The sequence below is a fragment of the Amphiprion ocellaris genome, chromosome 5 (assembly GCF_022539595.1).
Source record: "Amphiprion ocellaris isolate individual 3 ecotype Okinawa chromosome 5, ASM2253959v1, whole genome shotgun sequence".
Taxonomy (NCBI): domain Eukaryota; kingdom Metazoa; phylum Chordata; class Actinopteri; family Pomacentridae; genus Amphiprion; species Amphiprion ocellaris.
This window is the reverse complement of record NC_072770.1, coordinates 19,059,434-19,081,601: the sequence shown is the minus strand read 5'-3', so window position 1 is coordinate 19,081,601 and position 22,168 is coordinate 19,059,434. Positions and strand designations below refer to the sequence as shown.

The window sequence follows — 22,168 nt, the reverse complement described above, 5'->3', positions numbered from 1 at the left end:
TCAAAAGTCGAATCAAACTGCATCTATATGGTTCATATTATAGAACCATATACATGACTTTGATGTGGAATTATTTTGATTAAACTTCAGAAATAAGAAAAAATTATTCTACCTCTCATCAAATCATGTGCACCTTCTTTACTTTACTATCCTGAGTTTCTCACCTTACATCTGCCTTCTCAGCACTTCCTTCACTCTCTGTCAATATAAAAAGCATCAGTTTTGACAGTGCACAGAGCAGGACTAAAACTTCTGTTTGTCAAAGGATCTGTGAATCAACAACTTAATGTCATGTGAATACAGCTTATGAGCTGTCAGGAAAACTTTAACTATAAAGGCGATAAACTAAGCAGTTAAAACACGATATGAAAATCACTTTGGTCCCATTTAAGAGCTCAACAATAGGTTTAACTTGATAGGTTATTATTTTCGTTTAGGTCCTCAAATGTCTTTCCACTGAATACTGATTCATGCTCTGCCCCATGAAAGCGGCTCCTGCAGTGTTTATAGTCTGCCTGTAGCTTCGACACAAAGGGTGTTTTAATATTTTTCTTTTTTTTTTAAAGCCTGTGTCGCACGAGTGGGTGGTGAGCTGGTTGTCTGTGTTGACAGGATTCACTGGGACACAGGGATGTTGTGTGGAAGCGGAAAGCAAAATGAATTATCCTAGAATTTCTACCAGGAACAGAGAGTGAAGCCGTGTTGCAGAGGTATAAACGCTTCTGAGGGAATTTGAGAGATATGTAAATAGTGTTTACGTGCACCTCGATTTCAGCTGTGGCTGCTGCATACACAGACAGGATGCTAGATTAGAAGGCTTTACAGGTACAGCAGCAGTAACTACTGAGGACAGGACAGTTGCTGAGAGCTAGAGACCTGCCAGCTCTACTCGAGAGATGCACAATGGGGTTGGAATACAAACTGATCATCACAGACACAAGAGAAAATACAGCCAAATAGTAAAATGGTTATCTACAGAGTATCTTGTAAACATGCATCACAGTTTAAACAGCAACGTTTTAACCAAGGAATTATTAGACATTTCACCAGCTTGTTTTTAGTCTTATTGTTAATGTGTAATGAGTACAGGAATATTCTTACTAATAAAATAACATTTATTATACCACAGTCTAGCAAAAACCTAATCAACACATACCTGTATGAGTTTATTCATGCACTCAATCCTCTCTCATATTAACCACTGACCAATGTACATTTTCAGGATGTCATCTGATCCGGTGTGAAATCCTCCACGTCAATCCAGATTGGATTATCGACGGCAGCAGAGCAGATAAATATGTATACTTGATTATGACGCTGCACCCCGAGGCGGCAGTGGAGGCTACCAGCACACAGCAGGTACCTGAAGTTATACTGGAGAGATGTGTGCGTGGGGACTGGATTGTGTTTGTGTTTATGCCGACCTTGGTGGCTTCATGGCTTCTGCACACACACACACACACACACACACACACACACACACACACACACACACACACACACACACACACACACACACTTCTAAAGAGGGAGAAGTGATCCCACACAGAGTCTGCACATACAAAAAGAAAATATATTTTCATGTGTCTGTGCCATATGACCTTGTGGGCTTACCAGAGCTCATTACAGAGGAAAGCAGCACTGGAATCAGTGGCAGTGAAAAGCAGACATGACCCTCAGATTGTTGGAGCAAACATGAAAGTGCTCAGCTATCAGGAAGAGAGAGTGAGGGAGGAGAGGAAAGGGGGTGGTACTGTAAGGACGGAGCTGTCCACAAATTCCAACGGGAACTGTACCGGTTTGCATAATTTAAGGTTAATGAGGAAACAACAGCAGATGAAATCTCTCTCATTTCATCCCGGTTGGCTTTGCTCTTCTAGGGCACCTTTCATTAAAAAGGCATCAGAAGCAGGGCTTTAATGATCTGTGAATTCATCAAAGTTTTACCTCATTTTATATTACATCACGTACATGAGTGTGAGAGTATATTTCCTTTTCAAAGACCCGCTCCGCCTTATTTGGTAGATCAGTGAAGCAAACGTGTGGTAGCTTCTCCGTCCCTATCCACCCAATATTCTGATATTACCACCCACTAATGCTCACGCACTAAGAATGCATACATATTAATAGAGGTAGGTTTCCACTAATGTGATGATGGTGGTAGATAAATACGAAAGAGCCGTCCTAATTGTCTGTAAAAGAAAAGCTAATGGTTAAAAGGAGAACACAGAGGAGTCATTAATACAGTTTAAAAACAACTTATGAGATAAACGAATGATACAAAATGTCCGGTTCGGCATGAAATCATCATGTGCATTACTGGTAATTTACCAAATAGCAAAAAACATGAGCGAGTTTTGTGTATATGCATGAATTTTTGTGCCAGAATACACACAACCTTGACTGGTAATAAGCGCTTCGGAGGCTGTGGCAGCCTTTGGCCCTCTATCTCTCAGTTATCTTTACAGAGGTAATTGAACAGAGGGATGCATCGTTCTTTTCTCCCACAGCCATGTTCAACCCTCTACCCCCCCCCAACGTGCCTAATCACACCTCCATTTGCATGGAGAGCACTGAGAATCAGCCTCAATAACGCTGCGCTGCCTTGAAAGATGAGTTTTTAATCTAGGAGAGGAGATGAGTTTCTGACCTGCACCTGTTTGTTTCCGTAGTTTCTTCTTCCTGTCGCACAAAAGTGACCCGCGGGTAAATTTGCAGAGGCAGGATAGCTGCTCGGCTCCCTAAGTACTGTCATTGTGCATTTATTAATATTCCCATATCTGACATGGCGGGGAAAATGGTTCTTGGCGATAAAGGGCACTTGTCGTGGTGGGTGAGGCTGCCTAACAGGCAATCAGATGGGCTGACAGCGAGTGTCAGCCGGCGTGTGTGTGTGTATTTTGTGTGCAGGCAATGAAGAGGCTGCAGTCTTTGTGAGAGGGGTGGGTATTTATTCTTCTCCCATTGCCCTCTATTGACCCATGTAATGGAGAATTTTACAGGGGTAAGTGTTTGAAATATCCTTTGGATATAGGTAATGTGTTCTTCCAGGAAAGTGGACCCTGCTTTTACTCCTTTACGATTTCTTATTCTTTCTTTCTCTCTCTCTCTCATATATATATATATATATATATATATATATATATATATATATATATATATATATATATATATATATATATATATATATATATATATATATATATATATATATATATACCATAGGAGACATCTTAATTGCTTAATTATTTAATTTATTGATTGAGTTAGTTGAGATTTGATTGGGTAAAGTGTGAAGTGTGAAAGAAGGTAGTCATGTCAGATTTGGTCTTCATTTTTACACTTATTTTGTCAACAACACAAATTAGTGTAATGTGCTGCAGATATCCACAGTTTTGCTGCTGGTTGAGTTTGAGTTTAAAACAATGATTAGATGAGGTCACTGTATGCAACTTGTGTCAAAGCAAAAACTGCTGCTGCAGGACTGGGAAATGTAAGATGCTGTAAAAAAAAAAAAAAACAACAACAAATATGTTTTGTTCCACTGCATCTATATTTTAACTGGAGATTTTTACTGCTTTGTAGAAAAAGAAACTGCAGTCAGTTTTTTGAAGCAACAAATAATTCATTAAAAAATGTATGATTAATGTTCATAAAATATATCGTGTTTACATATGTTTTTTGATGTTTCAGCATCAGCCAAGCTACTATACTTGAACAGTTGTACTCTAGAAGGAAGCTTGAGCAAATGTCAGTGACAAAGTGAGGGTCATTTTCAAAAACCATGACAGTACAAATAATTGACATGAAAAGCTTGAAATAAATATACACTATTTACTCTAATATAAAGTGGGACATTGCTGACGTACAAAAAGGATTTAGTGTTATTTTCTTTCTTAAAGAAAATTGTGGCAATATTTTATTTCATTCTTCTGGGGAAGGATTCCCTTGCTACAAGTTGCTCTGGTAGCAGCTTGTTAATCACATGGTAGCTCTGCCAGAGATCATACACCTATTTTATAGGACCATGATTTTCAAAATACCCATCATACTGTAATGAAGAATACTTAATAACAATTGAGACTCTGTCTCTGTCTTTTTATGAAAACGCTTACTTAGATAATAAATCAAGTGAGAAGTTGGGCGTTTTTTTCAACTTCTTTTTGCAACCAGGAGTCGCCCCCTGCTGGCAGTCAGAAAGAATACAGGATTAAAGCACTTTTTCATTGGCTTCATTTTTTCGTTTAAATTTGGTATGAAAACTCAGTAATATATACAGTAGTATTTTATGGGGTCTACATGATACAGCAGCATTTTCAAGGAAAACGTGAATTTCCCAAAATAGCATTATTCAATACTTGGAAAAAAAAAAAAACCTGAACCTCTGCAATAAATATGTTCAGACTTTTACTTGAGCACCCACAAAGTTGTTAAAACATTTTTCTGCACTAGCTTTCTACCAAGTATCACTGCTGTGTTAAAGCAGGTGAAAGCAAATAACACACCTCTTCATTCATTATAATGAAGCTGATGAAAAAACTCAGGGTCATGAGGCCAATTGAACCTGAACTTTTGCCAAGAGAAACCATATAGTCCTTGCAATGATTCCAATGATTTTGTAATATAAACATAAGACTTCTAGTGTTTACCTGATGGTTGCCATGCTTTCAGAGTCGTAAAACACTGCCTTATATTATTATAAACCTCTGGTTAGATTTGCATGCCAATAAACTCACAAAGAAACTGTCCAAAAAGACAAGCTGGCTATCTGGTATCACAAACTGTCATTGTCTGAAGACTGAACTAAGTCTGTGCACCTCCTGCAAAGCCTCAGCAAACACTATCTTGACCAACTACCATTACTGTGCTCACAAGCAAGGCTTCTAATCCCAAACTGCTCCAGTGAAGCAGCTAAGCAGCCAAGAGAACAAGAGGACAGCCCAGTGAAAGCTCCCACTAATGAATGCACACTACAGCGTAAACACACTGAAGCTGTGTGCTCAGCAAAAACCACAGCAGGTAAACAAAGGTAAGACAAAGTTTACAATTAGTCTACGTATTCAGCTCATGCAAATTGATGTCATATAATTTAAATATTCCAGGCTGGGATAAGTTGGCATGAGTTTAACTTTTGGAGAAAAGCAATTCACTTGCAACCCTGAATATAAACAAACCTTCAAGCATATTTCGCTACACAAACAGCTCATCACATCTTCCCACAGAGAATAAACAGAACACAGACTCTCACACACACACACACACACACACACACGAATATGCGCAGATTTGACATTCATGTGGATTTTGACACACATCCACTGTATACAAGTAAAAATAAACATGAATACACCTACTCTGATTACCCACAGCTACTGCATCTTCCACCAGGCACATCTTAACGCACATGCTAAACTTCATCACCTTGTTTACTGTGTCTGTTTGTAGAGAGTACCTCAGCGAGGCAGCAGCCTTCATCTTGCCATTACTGCTCTGCTTTATATTGTTGCCAAAATCACAGGTGACAGGCCACTTTTCCCAGGCGCTCGGCACAAACCCTCCTCTCAGCGCACGCTGCAGGCAGAGTCATTTGACGGCAATAGCGACCGACACTCACAGGTTTCATATATTCAGCCTGAGTATGAGACGACAGAGGCAGAAAAGGAGGCGGTGGAAAGTAACCGTTACCGCTATTAACTGTCAAAGTCACCTTCACCCCGAAGCACGGCCTGCACCGCACACACACACATTCACACACTGCATCCAGCATGATTCCTGAAGTTGATGGATCAAGTTATTGGGAGTGAATGCACGCTATTTTGAAAAGCTGAGATCAAAACCAGCCGAGTACGCCTCCATGTTCACCGGCGCTCGTACGTTTAGCCACCTGAGAAAAAATAGGATAAAGTGTAGGAGAGAAACAGAAAAAAAACAATCAGAACAACTCAAAAGCAACAAAAGCAACTCAATTTCAACACTGTGTTGTCATCACTGTGCCATACTGTTGCGCCCTCAGAATTGCATTTCACCCTGATTTTTACTCAGCAGACGGCCTCAAAGTAAAACACTGTGGGACAATGGAGTGTCTGAGCGTGTCAGCCGAACACCTGCAGAGCACTCCACCAGGATAACCAGGGAGCCTAATTATCAAGCAATTTCAAACTGCATTCTGTTGCCTCTGCCACTGTTTTAATTAGGGGGCGTTGGCTTTCAGAGGTCACACCAAATGAGCTTTTAACTACTGTCATTCCAGGAGTAGACTTTCTTTTCCACTCCAGAGGCTGCTCTACTGACGATGCTTTGTAGACGACAGAATCGCAGGCAGTTTGCCAGAATTTACGAGGAGAAAGTACGTCAGGCAGATGGGAGCTAAGAAATATTTTCAAAAACTTGTCGCAGGGTGTGTTTAGCCTAACTTTCCCCTCTTTCTTTCTGCAGCACCTATTATACTGGTGCTTTTTTATTGTTAGTGAAGGGTTGTTACCGGCCTACTCTGAGGATAAGTGGAAGTAAAAAACCATGACAGAGACAGATAGGGAGCAAGAATAGAATGAAGGATGAAGAAGAATGAGAAAATATGATGAATGAATGAAAGGAAGATGGTGCAGAAAGAATGAGAAAAATGAGTAAATAAAACGAAAGTAAAGGAAACAGTGTGGAAGTAAAAAAGAAAGGAAGGAGATGTTGGCAAAATATAGAAAAGATGAAGGAAGAGGGGAAAAGAAGGTCAAAAAATTAGAAGTAGAAGGATGAAGGAGGAAAGAATGACTGGGATGAATGGAAGACAGAAAGGGTTTAAGGAGGCAGAAAAGAAAGATAGATGATAGTAAAAATATGGAAGCAGGAAGAGACAGAATGATAAAATGATGGATGCAAGAACAAAATAAAAAGGCATATGCTGAGTAAGAGAACAAGTACTGCAAATGAAAGAGAAAGTAGAAGAAGGAAGGACGGATGGGAGCTATGATGTTGGATAAAAAAGTGAAAAAGGAACAGAGGAGGAAGGATGGAAAAAAACAGTGAGAAGAAACAGAAATAAAGAAAGAAGGAAGGAATAAAGCTGTAATGAGGACAGAATGGACAGATAAAGAGAGCATGGAGGGACGGAAGGCAAAGGATACATGCTCAGGTCCAGCTCTACTGGAAACACACCCAAATTTCTTCTCACATGTGTGCGCTAACTTCGCACTGGAAGCTAAGAGAGATGCTCGAATTGTATTGATTGTGGGAGCTGCTGGGAGACAGGCTGGAAACAAGAGATTGTCATGGAAAAATGGAAGATTCAGGAGGCGTGTTGCTTATTGCAACTTTTTAAATGCGCCTCCTCTTCGCTCAGTTTCTCGAGACAGCCAAGGTAATTTAAATCGATTCTAAGTCCTTCAATTACAGACATACTGACAACAGTTTGGGGAGAGGGAAATGGATTTTTCTGCTCATCTGTGAGCCAAGGCCAAATCTGAGGACCTCAACAGCAGTGCGGTAACAAAACGAGCTGCCGACAGCTTCGGCTCCTCCTTCACTTTTGACGTTTTTACTCTCTACCTCACTGTGCTGCTTCTCCTCCATAAAACCTGCCAACAGCTTTTTTTTTATGATATCAGGCTGGTGGTAAGACAATAATGGCAGCGCGGCGGCGAGGTTGCACCTTCTGTCTCACTTTCTGTGAATGAGAAAAGGAAAACAAAAAATGTTTCCATGTTTGTATGAGCCACCAGACGATATGTTACTGGTTTTTAGAACTTATGCATAACAGTGCACACAAGGATGGATGCATCAATATGTGGACACACAAATGCAGCACAGCATTGTCCTCACACACACACACACAGACACACACAGACACACACACACACACACACACTCTTATCTGTCCACTGCCTGGTCGACAGATGCACAGGGAGAAAATTGTAAATATTGAGCAACCCCTTGTCCCTGAAAGATGAAGTACAATAGCCGGAGGCAATTCATACCACTATTGCTTTTTTATGAACTAATATGTTCATAGTTGTTGCTTCCAAATTACTCAATAAATATCCAATATTTCCTTGGAGACGGCCTTGACCCTGTTGTCTGAAAGAATGTTTTTCACGAGCAGCGGTTTCTCCAACACGCTTAAACACCGAAAGCAGCTTCATAAAGTGGCAATTACCATCCTGACATCAATTCAGAAAGCACATAAAAAAGCTGCCGTGTTTTGAGAAAGCAAAATGGACAATTACACAGGCAAATAAAGTGAGCCACCAAGAGTGAAAGATAAAACTCCCGCGGCATAATAATTCAGCTTAATTAAAGGAGCAGCCCGTCCAGAGGGTCATTTAAAACAACACCCTGGTTCTCTCACCCACGGAGGTATTAGCTGAGTTAAAAGCAGCAGGCTACATGATAGAAGTCTCCAGGCTGACCTCCAAAGCTTCTTTCCTCCTCATCTATATTTATATGAAGGAGCGGCACTAATTTTGCCCAGTAAATCAGTGTGCACATTTCGTTGTGACCTCCAGCTTGACACTGAATTAAACAATATCAGGGCCCAAGAAGCCCGCTTTAACAAGCCTTAAATTCCTCCGTCCAATCCATCAGCGGGGATATTTCTGACACACGGAGGGAAGAGCATGAAATAAGGCAATTATTGAACCCTTCAGCCCATTTTTACGGCTCGGCTGGCTGGCACGGTGCAGCGCAGAGCTCCAGACCTCGGAGTTTGTATCTTGAGATGACTCTCAGTGATAGGGATGCTAAAAATTAATACATTGCAAATAAATTGTAGTAGCTGGCCAGCAGTTTCCCTTAATGTCATCCCGTTAATACACAGTATGTCACCTCTAACGCTAACAAAGCAGCGTGGCGACTGCAGCGTTTACCAAAGGGACTTCTGGAGTACTCTTGACTTTGTCCAGTCAGAAAAACAAGCTGCCAGTGTTTAAGAGCTCCAGTTTGAGACAGACTCCGTTTTCTCTGAGTGTTCCTCTCTGGTGCATACAGGAAGAAAAAAGTGCTTTGTATGTGTGTCTTTCATGGAGGTGGCAGTCGATCCTGTGAGTCTGGGCGTCCTCTCAGATTGCCTGACAGATAATCCATCACACAGTCGGTGTGTCTGACAGGAAGAGGTCTCAGTCAACTCTCTGTCTGTGTTCGGCTCACACAGGCCCTATGAAGGACAATCGCTCTTTTCAAGTCTCTCTTGGGACAACACACACTTGAGTTTCATTAGAGTGTGTTTGTGTGCAACAATCAGCAGATGAAAAACAAGAAAGAAAGCAGACTTGTAGAACAAAAAATAGTTGAAAATATCCAATATAGTGTGAATTATACATGTTATATTATATACACTTGAATGAATTCTTAGTGAAAACTCCGGCTCAATGGTAGACATTTTACACGATGCAGATTAATTCAGATCAATGTTTTAAATGTGATTATCATAACAAATGTAAAGATTCAAGTCTGGAAGAAATTAGTATCACTTTGTCCTTTGATTGAAAGTCAGCAAAGACAATTAATATGCTGTATGAGATAGCTGAACATAAAATCCTACAGCTGGAAGACCTCTAACAGAAATCCTGTTTTCAATCTGAAAAAATTCTGAATTACGCTTCTTCCTCAGCTTATTTCATCAGTCTTGGCACCTTCGTTTTACAGATCAATAGCCTTTATATAGAGATATAGAGTCTTTTAAGTGCTATGCATGACAGTATGTATATGCAAAAAAAATAAATACATACATTTTTAGAATTACTGGTAAGCTGTAATCAATAATTAATTCTACATGTAGTTCTTGAAGCAAAAACACCAAACATTCAAAATCAACACCAAACTTACTCAAGCAGCTTTAGAAAGCTGAATATCATTTGACAAAACTATACTTTTGAAGTTGCTACCTTGGACTCTAGGAAACGATGGTCAATGTATTTTTCACTATTTTCTGAAGTTTTATAGACTAAAAGACTACCAGAGGAACCCCCCCCCCCCCCTTGACCTCACAATTAATCTATATGAAAAACAGCTTTAAACTGTCCATGTGAATAACTTTTTCCACCAATGGTCGCATGTGTTTCTTAAAAAATTGCTTGGTACTAGAACTAGAGTTTTGGCCAGCTACCACATGGGTGAACCAATCAAAACAAAAATGAATGTACACTAAACCTGTCCTTCAATAGATTGATAGAAACATAACTGACAATTATTTTGATAATCTTTGTATTTTTTCCAGACAGCAATGTCAAATATTTGCTGATTCCAGTTTCTCAAATGTGAATATTTGATGCTTTTCTTTGTCATATGATAGTAAACATAATATTTTTGCATTTGGGACAAACTAATCGATCCAAAGCAAAAACAGACTGACTTGCATTATGCAAAGATCATTCGAATTACTTGAAAAGTATCTAGCGTCTATGCAAAAGTTACCTCAAGGCTGGACAGTGTTTTCTCTTGCTCAGGTAGTCGATAGTGTCACGGTTCAAAGGCAAACAACTGCCCAAACTGCTGAGGTTCTGCTTTCCCAACATTTATTCTGCAAATGTACTTTCTTCAGAGAAAACCAGTACAAGCAGTCGAATGTTATTTCCACATCCTCCTCACTTTCCATCTGCTGCCAGTTTTCCCCCAGGACACTCTAATGTGAGATGAACAAATGCAAGTAAGTCATCTCGAAACATTTGTTTTTTTATTATCTCAAATTATATACACAGTTTTCACACTGCATTTCAGAGATCCTGTCAATATACATTCATGATTATTTAAAAAAAGCTAAATACAATTAGTTTTTCTGATTCGTTTTCTTAACACCTCTGTGAGAAACTATTGCTGGAAATGAAAGCGTTGCCAAGATTGTTCACAAACCCGTTCAGCCTGCATTTAATAGGCACATATTAAAGCAGGCAATACAGAATATGATCGCAGCACTTTATAAATAAGACATGATGTACAAATTCACAGAGTGGGTACTTCATACCTCGTTGGAGACTTCGCAACTAACTTGGACAACAAAGTAAACAGACTGATTGATTCAAAGCTTACTGCTCACTGCACTGCTTCCATTAGTTTTAGTTATAGCTGGTGCCAATGAACGCTTTCACAGCTCAGGAATCGCCTTTTTTCAGTCTGTGACTTTAAAGTATCGTACACAAAGGCTGGACGTGAAAATGGAAAATGTCTTTCTCAGTTAATATTCCATTAAAATGAAACAATCTGTAGAGAGAAAGCTGCATTTTGCATAAGAAAATGGAATGCACAAAGTGTTGGCTCTCCATCTAACCGCTGACAGATGTCACAAGAGCTTTTAGGACAGAATTATGCTGACTTTAATAATGTAAACTAACAAGAAGCCAGAAAGTGATTCTCCCAATTAATATGCATTTAAAGGGGAGAAATGATTAGAAATTAAAAGCAGCTAATTTGCACTTCACAAAGGCAAAAATTAGAAAAGTTGAATTCTGTACGGCGTCAAACACCACCTTTAGGAAATGTGATATGGATGCTCAGTTGAAAGTGAAAAACATTTGCTCACGTTAAAAGGCCTGTAAGAACAAAGGCTTAAGAATCTGAGATCTGCATGTGTAAGAAAAAGTCTGATGGTGATGAGCTAAGGCTGACATGAATGTTAGTGATGGGCGGACAGAGTGTAGTGAGGTTTCACAGAGTTTTCTATTTCTTGATGGCGGCCACTGCTTTCTTGGCAGCGTCATCCAGATTTTCCGCTGCAGTGATGGGCAGGCCGCTCTCAGTCAGAATCCTCTTCGCCTCATGGACGTTGGTCCCTTACAAACACAAGAAAACGCTGTTATAACAGGCAACAACGAAAATGACTAAAAAAAACAAAAAAAGCCTTTACAAGGTTGAACGAGATCTGCCATCTGCCCCGATGTTAAAAACCACGCTGTGTGAAAGACGAAGAGTTCCTCGGGAGGAATCAATCCACGCAGACAGACGGATGGAGTTATGGGTCAACGGTGGCACATTCGACTGCTGATCCGAGAGCAGCTTTGAGCGTGAACGACGGGCAAAAAGGGCGATTTGTGAGTGTGTGTGTGCTCCCCTGGCTGAAGCAAGGTCAGGGGTAGCAGGTGCTGGGTGATACGGTGGCACCCACGGCCCTGATAGACCCGCAACCATGCAGAGAGAGGGAGAGAGAGAGGAAAGAGACACCCAGAGACGCTCAGCTCAGCCCTGAGGCTCTACACAGCCAACTGGCTGCCTCCCAGCACTGCACACTGTTCAGCCAAACACAAGTCTGACAAGCCTGTCACAACACAGGGCAGGGGGCGCCGCAGTGGACGGAAGGACGGGGGGAAGGAGAGGACGATGGGGGAGAGAGGGAGTGAATGAGAGCGAGAGAGAGAGAGAGGGCAACAGAGCAAAAGGTCAAATGAAGCAGACTCGCCCCCTCGCTGCTAAAACAACAAAAGCCAGCTGTTTATGAGGCATTTACTGACTTCACACAAGAATGTGGCCAAAAAAGAAAAAAAAAGCCCATTTAAAGAATCTGTATGATCTGGTATCAACAATTCTCTGTTCTGTCTAGTATGGGGACGGTCTATTATTATTTTGCATTTGATTACTTCCCCTTTTTATTATTTCTTATATTAATTCTACATTTTTAATTTCCCATTATATTTATTCATACTTTTTCAGCATTTATTTGTATTAAGTTTTCTGTCGTGCAGTTTTAACACCCAAATCTTCCCCTAGAGGATCAATACAGACTTATTTGATGTTATTTAAGATAGTTTCTGAAACGGCTTGCTCAAAGGGAATCCAAAAGAAACATTGGATTGTTGGGTTCTCTGTTCAAAAACTGTAAGGTTTTCACCTTACTTTGTTAAGTGCTATGAGATGACATATGTTGTGATTCGGTGCTATAATCAATAAAATTGAACTGAAGTGAAATTGAATAGTTACAGACATATACTGAAAACTGAAAAGCCACACAGTGTGAGCTGATTACTCACTATCATGGTTGATCTGCACTCTGACCGCATATTCCCAAGCTGGGATATACAAAAAAAACCCAAAAACAACAACACTATTGGACGAATAAAGGCTGCTTCTTGTGTGCAACAACTTCTATTTTTAAATGCCTTAATTATCTTTCATGATACTAAACTGAATCTGGCCTCTGAAAACTTGTGATGTGCATTTTTCACACTTGACAGAATCATTTTACATTAACTGTAAGATTTACAGAAGGTGTGATGCGACTGCAGCTTGTGTGCGTTAGTGTCTCGCTGACATTAAATGAGTGGATGTGTATGCGAGTGTGTTTGTGTGTGCATGCTCAGACGCTTACAGGTTGACCTTAGCTCTCCTGGCCACCGTGTAATTAAGACAGCATGATATGTGAATTCTCCGGAGGCCAGGCCACCCTGATCAATAGACCTTTCATGAGGAATTCTATTACCAGCGCCACTTAACGCCTAATATTTCATCTCTTTTGTCCAGCTATATAGTAAGTCATTCCAAACACATTTCTGCAGGCTCACACTCCAAACAATCAATTCTGCAATGTAATTAATTAGAATAAGAGCAGGAACAGACCTTGCTCTGGCACGTAAACGGGAGATAGGGTGTCTCAAGTCATTTTCTCATCAAATAACAGAGGCTATTCGGTGTGTGTGTGTGTGTGTGTGTGTGTGTGTGTGTGTGTGTGTGTGTGTGTGTGTGTGTGTGTGTGTGTGTGTTTGTCAATTGGAATGCTGCAATGAGACGAGTGTGGAAATACATTTTACATTCAACAGGTTGACCCATGAACTTCACTGGGATCGACAGATCTACACTATTACACTGACAGGATATTTTTGTCAGAAAATTAAAACAAAACTGCAGTGCAACAAAGTCGAGGCAACACTAGATAAAACTTACGGTGCTGGAAGCAGCCATATGGGCTCGCAGGATATACATAATGCAAGACATATTCTGAAAAGATAAATATGCCTATGGAAAATGTATATAGGGACGAATAAAGTAAACAACACATGCGCTTTTACTATTTTTTTCCCAAGCCATAAATATTCATTAGCGGCAATAGCGTGTGCTGCATTGTTTCGACGATGCTGCATCTGTGCTACCTGTGTTATCCATATTAAGCGTGACGGGGAGGAATCACACATCCGTGGGAGTGAGAAAGAAGAAATGTGCATTTATGTGGGTCTCTTTCTGCATGTGTGCGCGTCAGAGTCGACTGCAGTTCCACTGTGAGCAGCAGGGAGCACTGATAGCTCACAGCAGCAGCGGCAGCGAAGCCTGAGCCCAGCTGGAGACAGCATCACTGGGTGGGTGTGAAGTGTGTGGGTGTGTGTGTGTGTAGAGTATGCCAAGTATATGAATGTGTTCACCTGCAGCCACTAGGTGCTGCCAGAGACCTACTCACAGTCTGGATGGGGACATACAGTGCACAGTGTGAATACACACATTTAAGGCACATACACACTTAGAGGGACTTTTATTTTAAAATCAAATGCTATCTAATGAACTAAAAGGAAAATATAATGGGTTAGAGTGATATTTTTACAGGCATTTAGGAGAATATGATCACAACATACATGATCTGCGGGGTTTGAAGCCATTTTTAATCAGTCCAATAGACTTGTTAATTACTAGAACATGTGAAAACTCACTTGTTTGTCTGCACTTTGTTTGGTAACAAGAATTTGTTGGACTATCATTCCAGTCTAGAACTAAATCACCATCACTTTTCGCAACTCTGCATGCTGTCCAAAATGCTAAACAACGAATCAACTGACTAGCTTAGCCAAAAAAACAACAAAACAGCAGAATATCTAGCAGCCCAAAGTATTCTGCCATGTGATGTATTGCCACTTTACAACACATTTCTGCCGGATCTCTGCTCCAATTAGCAGGCTTACTTGTGGCTGTTGTGAAAATGTCACTTTAATCTGAGTCAATTACGGGCCACTATATTTCAACAGGATAATAGGGTTTGGGGCTGTGCCAAAGACTTGTGCCGGAGGAGTTCTGTTGATGCTGCAGATCCTAAAATTGTGACTAATTCCATCTTAACAAGCTGTGTTTAGTAAAGCTAGCATCTGATGTGAGCAAAGGACACAGTATTCTGTAGAGTCAGACATACAGAGAAAATCTGTCGATGCAGTGTTTCCCTATGTGTCATTGACATGAGAAAGAATGTGGTCTTGCATGAGGTAAAAATAAGAGAAGAAAAGATGCAAGGGTTGGTAGTTTATCTCTTTCAAATTCTGTTGGTGTGTAGCGGCTGTACACAAACCCAGAGTTTGTACATATTAAGTCTCAGTGAACTCTTCAACCCTTTCAATTAATCTCAAGCCAAGTAATCATATCAACAAGTGTTTACTGACGGACTGATGTGAATACAAGGGGTAAAGTCAAACGAATGCTCAGGACAAGTCATTAAAGTATTCTGCAACTGCTCAAGATTTATTTCTATCATGAAATCTGATAAACTACACTGAACTAACCATGTACAAATGACAAATGTGTAATGTATTCTACAATCTTTAAGTTGCATGATATTGTACAATACAACATGTTTTATGTGTTATTATTCTAGATCTCCTTTCAGTGTAAACAGCTGCAAATGAGTAATGTAAATGACTTCATGAGCTCACTGCACATATACTATGAAGTGTCAATATGATTAAAAAAAATGGTCTATTATCTTGTAACTGTTATATTTCACCACACTGGCTGGTGTTCAGAAATAGTTGCATATAGTTGAATTAAGTGACAGGTTTTTAATTAGGTTCCTGACAGCAGCAAAAAGTAAGCACTGAATACTTTTTAATTAACTTAACGACTCTGTAAGTGCAATATTCAAATTTGTATTATTTACATTGTGTTTATTTTTACTTTGTTAACGGCACAATGTTGAAGCTCATGACTGAGTGAAGCTATTCTGAAACAGACTAAACAGATTCCTGAGATATCTGAAATGTTTGATGAGGCTTTTTGGGAGATGCTCAGGCTTCAGAGTTTGACACCAGATTAATCTGATAGACTCTGGGATGTAGATGATTTATAGGCAGCTACAATTTGAGAGAAAAATACCATAAAACCCCACAAAAACAGAGAACGTTACTGTTTCATGCTACAGAATTTAAAATACGAGCGGTTTGGGGGCTCACCTCAAATTAAAGTAAAATCGAGCTCTTTTATCACTGAATGTCATCATGCTTCTTCTCACTTTGATTGGTAATCCCCATAATAATCAGCACTAAACAGTGAGAATTTTTCCCTTCACAGCCAAAAATGGATGAGCCATGTTTCTGTGTCAAACATCAAATGCTTCTCATTTGAACGCAGAGTGGGATACACCTTCTTTGATGTGCTAGTCAGCCATTAATTAAACTTTTCACGTTTCTTATGTTGTCTAGACTGTAGTTTAAAAAAAAGGCATACTATAGCTGAGTATGTTTCATTTAAAACACATCTCTGACTTAGACGTGCTTTGACCTATCAGTTATGTTTTCATCCACACTGACTTGAACAAAGAGCTTTACTGTATCACCAAATAACTACACTGCATTGTGTATTTGTTTGCCTGAATCGCGCAGCATTCATTTTCATGACATGACCAGGGTGGTGTGATGTAGCTGTAAAGCCTATGATGTGAGAAGTTCAAATTACTGATAATTTTTTATAAATACGACAAAAAAAGGTTTCATTTGAATTTAACCACCTTACTTTGAATGCAACCACTTCACCTCATTCATCAATGTATAGAAGAAATCATTTTTTAAGTTGTGGCAACAATAAAAAACAAAATTAAACAAACTTAAACACAAATCTATTTATTATCTATTTTTATCATCTAATGTATTTTTTTGTTCTATATATTTTATTGTTCATTTTATTCTCTTTTATATTTATTTTACTTATTTACTATTTATACTATTATTATTATTTTTTTGCCTTTCGTTTATGGTTTTACCTTCCATTTTCTGGTATGCCACTTGTGCTTTTCTCTTACTTGGATGTGGCATTTTATTATTTTATCTGGTGTTGTTATATTGATTCATTTCATTGTGTTTAACTTTATTTCTACACTTTTGTCCTCCTGGGTTTTCTCCTTCTGTTTGGACTGACCGGCCTTTTGTTGTTCAGTGGTCTTCCTGGGTGTTTGTCTTTTACTTTAGTCTTTTTTGTAAAGCACTTTGAAAACTGTTTATAAAAGGTTCTGTAGAAATAAAGTTGCTATTCCTATTCTTAGAAATAAAAACAAGTAACAATAAAGACATTACCTCACCTTGATACACTTTAAATAAAGAAAGCAAAGCAAAAAAAAAAAAAAAAAAAAGCAAAAAAACCTGAAAGCGCACAGAGGGCGACCAGGGTAAAACCGTTTAATGTTAAGACTCTGATTCTGCAATGATCTTGCAATTGTGTCAGCATTCATGGAGAAGGGCGCTGGAGGTGCGTCGCTTAAATGGAGGTGGTGTGGGACACAGGCTGTGGATGTTTTTTGACCACAAAGTCCACCTTGCAGGGGCAACCACTGTTCCACGCTGGCCACAGCCTCCACCTGGGGAGTTCTGGTGGTGTGGATTCGGCCGACCAGAGGCCCAGGCAACCACAGACCGGTGTGCCTGGGCAGATCCACATAGAAGCCACAGACAGAGTGACAAGGGGCAAACTGGCTCCATTATTCAATTCAGGGATAGAGTGGGTTGTTATGAGCCAGGGAGAGAACACGTTTGGGGTTTGTTCAGCAAACAGAACTTTGCATTTTCTTTGTATGCTTTCATGGCATTTGTATTTGGTGCATTTAAGAGAAATCATCAAACATTCCATTGAACTTTTTTCTTATAATAAAAGGTCCATTTGCGGAAAATGTTATTTTATCATCCAGGCCTAATTATGACCTAAACAATTCTTGTCAGAATCTTTGCAAAAGCAAAGAGTAAGAAAATGATTCACAAGTTCACAAATATCAGTGTAGACACCAGTCAGTGTGTGTGTATGAGTATAAATCTGTCAGTACACACGTGTACATGCAGTTCTGTTTAAGTTTATGGTGCAGCACATTGTTATTTAAGCTATAAGGATGCTGTCATGACTGAAGGAGCCATCTCAACCTCACTATAAGACCTTGCATCTCTTTTTAATTAAATGGGAGGAAAAATTTAAGGAGAAAGCAGCCTCCACTCTTTGACAGACAGTTGGGGAATGGCTCAGGAAATCAATAGGCTGGGGAACCGAGTTAAGTGAATGCAGTCACCTTTTTCCCTGCACCCAGAGGGCTATTTAAGGGGATCTTTTTTTTTTCATAGAGGCAGACAATATCCTCACAGAGCAATAAAATACAGACCATGTTCACACGGTAGCCAAAGAGGGCAGTACAGCACTTCCTCAGGTATCTCCTCCTATCCAGATCTGAAACACTTGTGCGAATAAGCGTGTCTGTTCTGTGTTGAATCTGCTGCCTGAATTTGCAATGGATGAGCATAAGCGCTAACGCTGAAGCTTACAAAGAGTCTGTGTTTTAGCTAGACTCTCCGTCGGCTGACATCAAACACTTCATGCATGCCCTATCAGCTAATACAACCCTATCAGCATCTAGACCACATGGCTCCTCTTCTCCACATATGGGAATACATAACTCTCCGCCAATGCAATCAACTCCTGCCTTTTAAAAGAGCCTTTCCAATTAAAAGTGTGCCTGTTAATCCATTCTGATCCTGTTGAAGAGTGCTGGGCTGCTCTCACTGCCCTGCCGTCAGCCTAGCAAGCTGAGCTGATTGATTCGGAACCAATCCTCTTCACAAGACTGCAGCCCAGGATGTAATGACCCACAACTAAAGCTTGGATTAGGCCCTGGCCAGGAAAACTTGGTTGGACCATCCACCAGTAGTGACCTTCTGGACTGTTTGCGAGTAAAGTTGAATTACATGGCCTACTATGAGAAATGCATGGTGACTAATTAGGGATCTATTTGGACTGTCAATCTAGTCGTTTCTATGGTAATAAATCTCTGCAATTGTGGGCTCTCTCTTCCGTCACAAGGAAAATATATATAAACTCTATGTTTAGCTGAATGCTCAGTCACAAACAAGCAGAAAAATGGTGTAAATTACACAGATGTGCATCTCGCAGCTTTACCATTCGAACTGGCGCCAATCTCTTTTTGTCACCCACTGAAAATAACTATAAGGGTCCAGATTTAAATGCAAGTCACACACCTTCCCTTGCTTTATATTGCAATGTTAATTGGTAAAGTTCTTTCACACAAAAAGGCACTGTTGGAGGTAAAATTACATACCTGCATGAGATTTTTCTTTTTATTTAAGTTGAAAGGTAATAAAAATGATCTACTGTTCTCAACCACGTCCATGCTTCGCTACAGTACCTTTACACACACTTGGATTTTAGAAACAGCTTACATGCCCTGACCTACAAACCATATTAGCAAAGTGTGTGCAGACATACAGTACGAGGTGCTAAGGGCTGACACACACACATACACACACGCACCCTCTCCTGGTCTGGACACACCACTCAGCAGGATCTTGACAATTAAGCTAACCACCAACTGGCCCTGTGCCTCTGTGAGTCACTTCTGCCATCCCACACACACACTGCACAGGTTTCATTAGCATATACAGGTGAGAGGTGAGCCAATCAGTGCCGTCACTACTGTTATTCTGGCTGGCGCTAATGACAGGTGCGGCAGAAGGTGACATGTATGAAAAATGCACTGCTGTTCTTACTGGGACACTGGGCCACAATGAAGATGGATAGGCTCCTGAGAGTACAGCGGCGATAATACAACAGCTCTAACATTTAAAATAAGGTGCACAAAAGCTTCTTTCTCCTTTTGAAACTACAAATAGGTATATTTCTAAGAAATGCAACTAGCATACTATCAGTAATTATCAGTCTATGTTTGTCTGTGTGATTTGTGGTCGGTGGAGCAGGTAGCCATTGGGGTTGTGGCTATGAAGCTAGAAGTTCTCCATAAAAAAAGCTCAAAAAACACATATAAATGAAAGATGGGGAATTGTCTGGAGTATGTCACTGTTTGCGTAATAATGATGTTACTTAAGCCACGACAAGGCAAAGAGATCATCAAGATGACTGACAAGCGACAGGGGTGTGAACGTATTGTAGGTTTAAAGCTATGCAGTGTCATTATCTCACATCATGAAATCTTCATTAAGGTCAAATGCTTTAATTACATTCTAGATGGAGATCAATGGTCGCCATTTCTAATGGGCGATGATGCTCGGTGTGTATTGTGCAAGTGGGAGAGTCAGCTGGGAGCAGATTACTAAGAGGGTCAGTACGGTGAAACATGGATTTCTTTCTATGTGTGTGTGTCAGTGCATGAAGTGGCGTTTTACCTTCAAGCCTGACCACCAGCGGCACCTTCAGCTCCAGCTCTCGGCAGGCTTTGGTGATGCCGTTGGCAATGATGGCACAATTGACAATGCCCCCAAAGATGTTGACGAGGATTGCTTCGACCTGTGAAAGAAGAGAGTGGGATATGGTTAAATCAAGTGGTGAAGACACACAGGTGGGCAACAGGCAAACTAAATTACAAAGCAATAACTATTATCTTTAACATCAGCTGGGATATATAGACTCCAGCCTCTTGCGATCCTCTACGAGATAAACCAGGTAACAGATGGATGGACCTTTACCATCATTTATAACTGAACTCTTGAATTTACATGAAAAGTGTGGATGCACATTTCAAATATCCAACATTTAATATGATTCTTGTGAAAACAAACTAAACTGTAACCTCCCAGGTTATCAGTTATAATAATAATAATAATAATAATAATAATAATAATAATAATAATAATAATAATAATAATAATAATAATAATAATCTATATTATCTGTAATTATCTGTAAAAGCACTCTTGTTTCTGGAATAACTATTTCATGTCAGTTCCGACTAAGAAGATATGTTTTTCATCTCTGCAAGGCTTTTTGTTTTTGGAAAGATTGAGTCAGCATTTCTTATATGTTATGGAAAACTGATCACAAGAATGAACTTACAAAACTATGCATGCTGTCCTTTGAAAAGAAATTTTCGAGGTGTCTGTTCACTATAAAAGCCTTTGTGTTTCTCATATTATTATTATTCTCCAAATTGCATACAATATTAAATTTACCAATTACTAAGCAAAGTGTTTTTGTGTTTTTTAACTTTAAAAGATATGGCAGTTTCCACAACATACTATCCATTAGCAAATCCACTGCAACATTATCACAGCAAAATGTCCAGCAAGGCTGTAAACACATTTTGTGCAAGATTAACTATTGCACAATTGAAATCTCATATGCCGTGGGTTATTATGAGGTTACACATCCGGTGAGATATAGCAGTGTTACAACAGAGGCAGAATAAAACGATGCATTGTGAAAATGTAAATGGTGACAGACAGCGAGGCCAAATAGAAAAGCAACATTTCAATTGGAAATGGTGACAAGAGAAAGAAAGAACAGACAATGCACACAGACTGGATTTAAAACCTTACTCAAAGCTATCATGTTTTTCAAATTTAAAATAAAAACAAATCAAAGGCAATACTAAATAAAAGAAAAAAGAAGAATCAAGCACATATAGAGGTCAACAGATCAAAAAGTTAACTCTCACCTTGCTAATACCCATGTAATTCATGCTGAGCTGCTATGATTTGCAGCTTCCTTACACTATCAAGGACAAACTTCTGTGTTTTGAACATCAAGTTGTGCCAAACCATCTCATCATCTGTGTTTACTTCAGCTGTCTTGCAATTTCTTGGGAGAAGACGTCCTCAACTTTCTTACAAAATGAGCACGAAACTGATATCACTAAGCGGAGAAGTAAGGCAGCTCATGTGTGTGTGTGCGTTTGCATGTGAGTGTGTGTGCGATTACACTTGCAATCGAGCACTTGGTAATTACCCTGGCTAGCTCAGTGGAAAAGTAGACTGAGAGCACACAGGATTAATCCTCCATGTTTGTTTATAATCACTGCTAATCTGTTAGTGCTGATTTGGATGAGCAGCTTGTGCATGTGTGTGTGTGTGTGTGTGTGTGTGTGTGTGCATGCCTGTTGTGAACGTGTATGTTTTCAGTGTGCGGTAATGATGTTTACAGGGAGAGAAGATCAAGGAGTTGGATAGCTATCAGAGCGACAGCCATGGCATTGTCCTCTACATGCTATCCAAATGAGCATCTCCTTATG

The 22,168-nt window shown here is 39.8% G+C and overlaps 1 protein-coding gene across 1 annotated transcript in view; it reads right to left on the bottom strand.

Moving 5' to 3' along the window:
- Nucleotides 1–10,638: 10,638 nt before the first annotated feature.
- The window catches only part of suclg2 (succinate-CoA ligase GDP-forming subunit beta), a 98,826-nt gene continuing 87,296 nt past the window's right edge, over nucleotides 10,639–22,168 (bottom strand). The window contains exons 10-11 of the mRNA XM_055010910.1: nucleotides 20,328–20,448; nucleotides 10,639–11,753 (exon numbers count right to left, since the gene is read on the bottom strand). Coding sequence (XP_054866885.1) covers nucleotides 11,641–11,753; nucleotides 20,328–20,448 — 234 coding nt within the window. The 3' untranslated portion in view covers nucleotides 10,639–11,640. The remainder of the gene's footprint in view (nucleotides 11,754–20,327; nucleotides 20,449–22,168) is intronic.